At 32.2% G+C, this 8754-nt stretch overlaps 2 protein-coding genes across 5 annotated transcripts in view; one reads left to right on the top strand and one right to left on the bottom strand.

The window, feature by feature from the left end:
* Positions 1-890, top strand: part of LOC110037390 (glucosidase 2 subunit beta) — a 29404-nt gene extending 28514 nt beyond the window's left edge. For 2 of the 3 annotated variants that reach the window (XM_020742030.1, XM_020742031.1), the window contains one exon: positions 519-890. In XM_020742030.1, the coding sequence (XP_020597689.1) occupies positions 519-575 (57 nt within the window). In that variant the 3' untranslated portion in view covers positions 576-890. The remainder of the gene's footprint in view (positions 1-518) is intronic. The other variant, XM_020742029.1, reaches the window with a different exon arrangement.
* Positions 891-2211: 1321 nt separating this feature from the next.
* On the bottom strand, positions 2212-8674 carry LOC110037405 (probable complex I intermediate-associated protein 30). 2 transcript variants are annotated; one of them, XM_020742046.1, is made up of 7 exons: positions 8527-8665; positions 6256-6369; positions 5423-5473; positions 3747-3838; positions 3192-3272; positions 3005-3103; positions 2212-2627 (listed from the first exon to the last, which is right to left on the bottom strand). In XM_020742046.1, the coding sequence occupies exons 1-7, from the start codon at positions 8576-8578 to the stop codon at positions 2442-2444; spliced, it is 675 nt and encodes a 224-aa protein (XP_020597705.1). In that variant the 5' UTR covers positions 8579-8665; the 3' UTR covers positions 2212-2441. The 2 variants fall into 2 exon arrangements, with proteins under 2 accessions (XP_020597705.1, XP_020597706.1); XM_020742047.1 differs by lacking the exon at positions 2212-2627 and having other exon boundaries at positions 3008-3093; positions 8527-8674.
* Between the last annotated feature and the right edge of the window lie 80 nt (positions 8675-8754).

Below are 8754 nucleotides of genomic sequence, written 5' to 3' on the forward strand. Positions count from 1 at the left end.
ATATATATAGACACACACACACACACACACACACATACACATGTATGAGTTCCCTCAGGCAAGGGGTTCGAATCCCCTCTGACACAGTTTGTCTTAAGGTGTTACTTGAATTGTTAGACACATTAGAGGTGGCTGGAGGCTTGAATAATAGCCTATATACATACATATATACATACATACATATTTATGCAAAAATTACACACTTACCTATCAATTCCTATGTATTTACATATCTAACAACTAAACTTCAATTTTTACATATATGTTGTCTAACCATCTCTTTTTAGACTGATTTAATAGATTTGCTTGGTATAAATATAAAGACTAAAGATTTACACATATGTTGGATATGTAAATACATAACTTAATTGGTTGGGTTGTATGTAAATTCCCCTATATATATAGATATATATCATGGTGTAAAAGGCCGAGCACTTGCAAATTATTTAGCCGAACACGAACAAGAAATATTTTAGTTCTCTCTAATTTTAGTCCATCACTTTGTAAACATATGATAGGAACTGGAGAAGAAACTAGACCAACTGAACGCACCAAAAGGCCACGACGAACTTTGAACACCATTTCTCTACACCAAAAAGCTGCTGCTTTACATTCATTGTTACAACTCTGCAGCCCACGGTAGATAGCTTTTTTGTTCTTAGAATTATTGGAAAGCAATTCAGAAAAATTTCGAGCTTTTTTTGGATTTTTATTTCATCTATTTCGCACTAGAATATATGTTGTTATTGTCGCATTTAGGTACATATGTAATGCATAAACTATAACTTTTTTTTACAATTATACTGCCTATAACAATACGTTCGAGGCGAGCTGGGGTCGGCTTGAATAAATTCAGTGTGCGGCTCCAAATCGGCAGGTGGCATGTTATTTTTTATTTTGAGCCAAGCTGGCTCGAAATTGAGACGAGGTAGCTCAAATTTAGTTATTTGGATCCGTTTTAGCTCGGAATCGATTTCATCCAGCTCAAAATTGAAACTCAAGATATTCTTATCTGTTCTGGCTTGAAATCGGCTTGAATTGACTCATGACTTGTTATATTCAATTTTACTTCGCAGTGTATAGGATTTTATAAATAAGAAATATTATGAGCGGATCTCGTGTCAGTTCGAGCAGATTCATATGGCTTCGATCCAAAATTTCGGCTCCCAGATTGGCTCACTTATTTTGAACCAATCTTGATTCTAGCCAAAATTTGAATTGATTTTGGAGAGATTCATGATCTTCGAGCTAAATTCACAATCATATTTATGGCACATGAAAATATCACTTTTTTAACTTTTGAAAAATAAAAAGATATTTTTTTTAAGGAATTAAATGCTATGTAAATATTCCTTTGTTATTTAACGTATGTTTACATGCATACCATTCAAATTTTTAAAAATATATAAAAATTACTATTATTATTATTAATTTTTTAGAAAATGAAATATCGATATTATACCAATGTTCTTAACCCCAATGTATTAGAAATATAAGTACCAAATGGGTGCTAGATATGTAGATATATAAAATTTGTGGTATGCATGTAAATTTTTAAAAATAAAAGGAAATTTTACATATGTACCACACAATCATTATGGATTTACAAATCTAACACCCAGAGATTGACATGTATACAAACAACACCTTTGTTTTATAAACTTATGCATAATTATGTGCATTTGACTCTAAAAATTAATCAAATTATGATTTTGCAATTTTAAAGATTGAGTGTTATGGATGTAAATGGTAAGCACAATTAATAAATTGAAATTACATCAAAATTTGTGCCGCTTATTTCTTAAAAGAGAGAAATAATTATCATTTTATTTAACCCTATAATATACCAAGCAGATTTATTAAAGCTCCTGCTGATCTAACTTCAATTTTCTTATTATTTACATATCAACCCTTATGTCTTTACATATCTAACACCAAAATTTTACTGTTTACATTTATACCACCCAAATCCTTTATATCACATAAAAAATACCTCCATTTTAATTTAAAAAAAATGATATTCACTTTTTCATGTATCAGTAAGTTGGGAAAAAATGAAGTTTGGGTGTTAGATATGTAAATACATAAGAATTAAGTGGTATGTATGTAAATCTTCCTTTTACATCCTATAAATTTTGTTCACCATCACCATTGGCATCAATTAAACTGATTTAACAGCTACAAATTCACAAAGAGCTAACCATTATCTTTCATAATAAATGCACAAATCAAACACAAAATATACATGTCCTAAAATCAAAGAAAATTTATTTAAAAAAAAAATAATTGCCTAAAATGAACATATATTCATATGATGCTATTACCGTCTGATCAACTCGAACTCTCTAGCCGAGTTAACTCTGATTATGGGTTGACTCGTCGTCTCGATTCGAGTCAGGTCAAGCCAAATATAACTCAATATTTTCCGACCGAGTTAGATTCTATGTTCTCAATGCCTTGATATAATCTATCTCTAGTTTGAACTCTCCAGGGCCAGATTTAGCACCAGGTACACCACCTCCTGCATTGACTGAAAGAGACATTCCGACGATTCGAGCTGGGTTCATTTCCAACTTTACATCGATCACATTTCCTCTCCACGTCGGCAAATATCGCTCCAACGGTATCTGAAACGCTCTAACATTATTTTCGATCCGACTAGTGCCCAGGCTATTTACATGAGGTTACTTCACTTCCAAAGTTTATAAAAATTTTAAATTAGTCCTGATATAATAGCACAATTTTTTGTATGATATTAAAGATTTGAGTGCTATCTGTGTAAATAAGAGAAAGTATCGGGGTGAGACATGTAAATACATAAGAATTGTGCCCCCCATAAAAATATTCGGAGACTAAATTGAGACTTTTATAAACTTTGGGACTAAAATGATCGAAGGACCATTTTTACACTTTTGTCCATCATAAAATATGATTTTACAAGTTCTATCATTATGAACACAAGGTCTAAGGAAATGAAATCAGGGATTTATAGAAGCTTACTTACCTTAACCTCATGCCATTCATCCTTGGGTGAGAAAACAAAGGCTTGCCATGAATTATCTTCCTCTTTTCCTGGTGAATTTATCCAATTATCTGTGTATATCTAAGTTGAAAAATGAAATTAAACAAAATATTTTTCATGAATTTCGACGAGGGGATAGAAATTGAATCGAACGGATATGAAGACTTGCCGTCGAAATGTACGATCTCCCATCGCCCAGAAGCTTCATAATAATTGTATCATATGCTTCCAAATCAATGAAACCCTTGAACTGTCAAAATCGAAAAAAAAGAGACATTTACATACACACCACACAAATTTTAAGTATTTACATATCTACCGCCAAAAAATTAATATTTGCATGCATAAAACTCAACTCTATAACATTATGACAAAAATAAAACCGAAGTGAAATACAACTTTTCAAGCATGTACTGGTCCCCCGACTCTTTAGAGAGGGGTTATTCTAGTCCCATAGTTTATATAAGTTTCAATTTACTCCCCAGACTTTTTTAATATTGGTTGAAATTGTTCACGGTGAGGAATATTTTAGCCCCTATTACAACAATCCATCGACTAATTTAGCACTTCTATAAACTCTAGGACATTTGCATAAACTGTAAAAAGTCATGGGGGGACTAAACTAATACTCTAGGACATTTACATATACATATAAATGCATGCATGCATGTATGCATATATGTATGTTTGTATGTATGAAAATGTCTACAAATGTAAAAAGTACCTTTTTGGAGCGCATACCACAAAAACCGCTCCTTTTCATTCTCCAAGGGGATCCCTCAGCCACATCCAAAGAAAGGTTCCCAGAGAAGATCCCTTCATGATTAAAATCACAACATTAGTTTCCAAGAAGAAAGAATTACATACGTATTTACATATCTAACACCTAAACTTTAATTTTTCACGTATATGACACCTTACCTATGCATGAAAAGATGTATTTCACATTTTAGTTCACATTTTAGAAGTTAAAATGGCTAACTAATAATATGAAAGTAGAAAAAAATTCTACCGTCCTTCTCATGCACATTTCGCTAAAAAAAATGTGGCACCTATAGCATATTAAACTACATGGTTCGGTTGCAAAAGGTTTGATATGCCTCAAAACCAAAATCCGCGAACAAACTATGACGAAAACGGAAATCGATAGATGGAAGAAACACAAATAAAGGCTGCTCTCACTAAAATCAAAGGGAAACAAACAAGATACAAGGTTGATTAACTATTTGAGAGGTAGATCGTCTCTCCCATACCCAAGACGTCGCTAGGAACACAACAAGAAGAAAGAAAACAACAGTCACAATAAAACATGCATAAAAAAGACAAACCCTAGATTACTCCCTTTAATAGAATCCTCCCACAACAATTCAAAACTTTCTTTCCAACTTTCCCTCCAAACTCCTCTAGTTTCTCCTCCTTGAGTACGTATTTAAGGCCCTTGTTGACCCCCACAGCTCCCTGCCTTCTTCAGCTGTGACCAATTGCAACTCCCTACCTTCTTCAAACGTAGAAGATTGCCGCTTGGCCTTTTCTTGCGACGCAGACCGGCCAGGCAGACTAGTTGGGGGACATTTGATCGGTCCAGGATGGACCGGTCTTGTTATGCCCAAGTCTATTAAGAGCATGGGCGTAACAAGGTGCTGTTAACATTAATATTAACTAGTTGAAAAAGTTGACATTTGGAAGCGAAAATACAATTATTTTATTGAGCATTTACATGCATACCACCCAATTAATTCCTATGTATTTGCATAGCTAACACATAAACTTTACTTTTTGCATTTATATTACCAAAATCTTCTGCATCACATCAAAATACCATCATTTTAACTTTTAACAAGCGGAATATATTTTTTCATGCACGGATAAGATGACATGAATATAAAAATTGAACTTTATGTTATAGATATTTAAATACAAAGGAATTGAATAGTATGTATGTAAACCTTCCTATTTTATTTCCCTTAGTAGATGCTTGCCATCTGAATAGAATAAAATTTCAAAATAATAGCCACAGAGACGACAACAACAACAAGTCTTTATCCCACTAAGTGGGGTCGACTACATGAATCCTTTTTCTCCATTTTGTCCGATTGAGTGTCATATTTTCATGTAATTCTAATAAATTATAATCATTTTAATACAATATGCCCAATCCTTTTTAGCTTTACATTTACCTTTCTTAACATAAATTGAATCTAAAACATCTACTTTCTTAGCCAAATCATCAGATGATCGACATTTAATATGACCAAATCATCTAAGGTGACTCTCTCTAATCTTGTCTGCCACTAGAGCTGCACCAACCCTTTCACGGATACATTCGTTTCCCAGATAAACTAAAATATTAATTTAAATTGAAGGAATTATATTAACATGGTGTAAAAATTCGTACTGTACCATTGAGTCCAGAATCACCCTCTTTTATCTCCAGGGATGCTGATGATAAACCTGAAAAATATTGGAAAACATGATTATAATCTGACAAATATAAATGAAATTGGAAATAAAATCAAATAACCAAGAAAATTCTCTTTAATGAAGAAATATTATGCTAATAAACAGTGTAGATTTTTGTTAAAATTAACATAACGCATGTGATAATTTACATTTGTTAACGACTCCCTTGTAAAAAGGCAGAAAGAATCATTAAAAACAATATCTTTGTTGAACTTTCTTTCTAAATGCAAACATATACGAGAGCCAAACTAAGAAAAATGCAATAAATGAGATTACCATAAAAAAATTGAAAATATTACAATAAGGAATAGTGTATATTCCCACTACAAATAAATTGAAATATGAGAAACCTTATATATGATAACAATTCATATATAGAAGTATTTGATCATCTCAACTTATAGTACCTCTTTATAATCTTCATTTACCATTTGGATAGAAAGGTAACACATAATGCCGATAAGCATTTACATAAATACCGCACAATTCTTATGTATTTACATATCTTACACCTAAGCATTCATATTTACAATCATACCACTAAAATCTTTAATCATGTAAGAAATACTAACATTGTTACATTTTTAAAGTGAAATACAAATTTTCATGCGTAGATTTATGACACTAAGGTGCTATAAATGTCAATATTAAACTTTGCGTGTTAGATATGTAAATACATGAGCAATGTCTAACATGTGTGTAAATTTCCCTTAACCAATATACTGCAAAACAAATAGTACTCAAACAAGGAATGAACCAAGGTAGAGACATACCTCCATATTCAGAATCAGAGTATAAATGCCATCTTTTCAGCTCATCCTTCGAGTTGAAACTAAATATAATATTTTCACTTGGTGGCATAAAATCTTCAAAATTCCATGCAAAAGCTGCAAATCATTAAAAATTAAAAATAAAGCTGTTCAGCTCAGCCAAACATGAACTAAGATGGACATCTATGGATTCCATAGAGAATTACAAATAAGATATTTGATTCAATCTTTAGTTTCAATCCAAAAAACATAACATGAAGATGCATAACGCAAGTAATGAATATACAGAACACTCAAACTATATGGAGAGAATGGATAAAACATTCCTTTGCTAAAGGTCCCTTCTTATGAAAAAAACCATCATATAACTAAAAAATACAATATATAAAGCGTTTGTAGCGCTCTCAAAGCTCATAGGATTTATCCCATATGGGATTTTTACATACTAACCACCCAAAATATTAAATTTAACATTTTAACAACCGTATTTTAAAAATTAACATTTCAACCACCCAAAACTTCCCTTTTTCATTACAGTCACGCCCCATTACCTACTCATTGAACGTTTTGGGTAGTCGAAATTTAAATTTTTAAATTTAGGTGATTAAAATGTTATATTTAATATTTTGGGTGGTTGGTCTGTAAAACCCCTATCATATATAGAGTGACATAATATCTGAAAAATTTAATAGATATAGAAAAACTAAAGGGCCAATTACATACATACCACCCAATTCCTATGTATTTACAAGTCTAAAAACTAAACCTTTTTTATACCACCAAAGTCTTTCATATAAGTTTTAAAAAGTGAAATACAACTTTTCTTGCATAGGTAAGAAGGTATGTATGTAAAAATTGAAGTTTAGTTATATATGTAAATAAATAAGAATTAATTGTATGTAAACCTTCCAAAACTAAAATACAACTAGCAAACTCAAAACAATTGTACTCTACCAAGGAAGTAGGTTTTCAGGCCTCCAAAAGAGATTTCCACTCATCTAGAATATGAAAATTTAGTTTCTTCGCCTTTACTAATATTATTTAGAGCGAGATCGAACAGGAAAGCTAGACAATATAGGCGTGTAATAGAATGATCAGAATACCAATAAAATGAGAATGGATATTGTGAATTTCAACCTTCATCTTTACACCATTATCGCTAAATACTATATGAAATTTGCTCCTACATTCACACACACTCTCATCCTTGTAAAAATGAGCTCCATAAAAAGAAAATAGATTGAAAAACAATTTGGATATCCTAAGAAAACATATAAGAATAGTAGAAGATTTTCATACACATCACTTAAATCTCGTGTATTTATATATCTAACAAATAAAATTCAATTTTTACATATACACCACTTTACCAATGCATGAAAATAAAAATTTAACTTTTTAAAAGTTAAATTGATGGTATTTTTTTACGTGATTGTAAAGATTTTAGTGGTATAAATGTAAAAAAGTAAAATTTAGGCGCTAGATATGTAAATACATTGGAATTGGATGGTATATATCTAAATGCCCCAAGAATACATTCTCACCACCCAACATCACATATTAATCTCAATGGAAGTCTTCCCACGCCACCTATGTTCCTCCATCGCCCCTTTCTCCAACAATTCATCACAAGAAAAACCGAGCCAACACACAGCCAATGAAGAAGACACATCAAAAGTTCATGCATAGGTTTAAAGCGCCAGAGCGCTATATATGTAAATATGAAACTTTAGGAGTGAGACATGTAAATACGTAAGAATTGAGTCCTACATATGTAAATTTCTCTTTAATCTTCGAATCTATACAAAACTACAACAGGATTTATAAACAAATCATGTATAATATCCCAAACCTAAGGGCCGATAGCCACCATAATTCCTCCTTGAATCTACCACTGTCTACACTTGCTGCAATAATACATGTAAATTAGAATGATCATTTGCCCTAAAACAACTATTTTCCATAAAAATTAGTTGATGGCAACAAGAAAAACAGAGACTGCAGTGAACTCCAAATGTACAAACCCTTAGATTACAAGAAAAAGCTGGATTAATCCGAGTTAACCCTTTCGTACATGATTAATTGCAGAAACAAGAGTAATTAAGAGAATCCTGCTCCTAAAGCATCAACTCGGAAGGGAAGAGCTCGAAAATCGTATAAAAATATTGCGGCGACTAACATCAACGAAAGCCCAAGCTTTGATGATTCCAGATCATGGATTTGAATAATTCAATGGTAAGCGTTAACCTAACCCTTCGGTTATCGTGAGCGTACCTCTCTTGGTCGCACTGATCGAAGCTTGCCACAGAGAGCGGAATCTAGACATGGTCTTCGAGCTCGCACGAAAGAGAAGATAGTCGCTTCAAGCACTCCAAAATAAATGATGAATTCTAAAATTATGATTTTTAGGGTAGTTTGGGGTGATGGTCTATTTGGCTAGTGTATCACAACAATAGTGAGTTCGCATGTGTTTAGCTCGTTTATATTTTGAGCTAAAAAAGT

Source organism: Phalaenopsis equestris, unplaced genomic scaffold, assembly GCF_001263595.1.
Source record: "Phalaenopsis equestris unplaced genomic scaffold, ASM126359v1 Scaffold219149, whole genome shotgun sequence".
Taxonomy (NCBI): domain Eukaryota; kingdom Viridiplantae; phylum Streptophyta; class Magnoliopsida; order Asparagales; family Orchidaceae; genus Phalaenopsis; species Phalaenopsis equestris.

Excerpts from the sequence above, each read along its gene's own strand:
- LOC110037405 (XM_020742046.1), bottom strand. The coding sequence starts at position 8,578 with ATGTCTAGATTCCGCTCTCTGTGGCAAGCTTCGATCAGTGCGACCAAG. Across the intron at positions 3,839-5,422 it reads GGGTGATTCTGGACTCAATG|GGATCTTCTCTGGGAACCTT; the intron begins GTACAGTACGAA and ends TTAATCATGAAG. Across the intron at positions 3,104-3,191 it reads GGAGATCGTACATTTCGACG|ATATACACAGATAATTGGAT; the intron begins GCAAGTCTTCAT and ends TTTTCAACTTAG.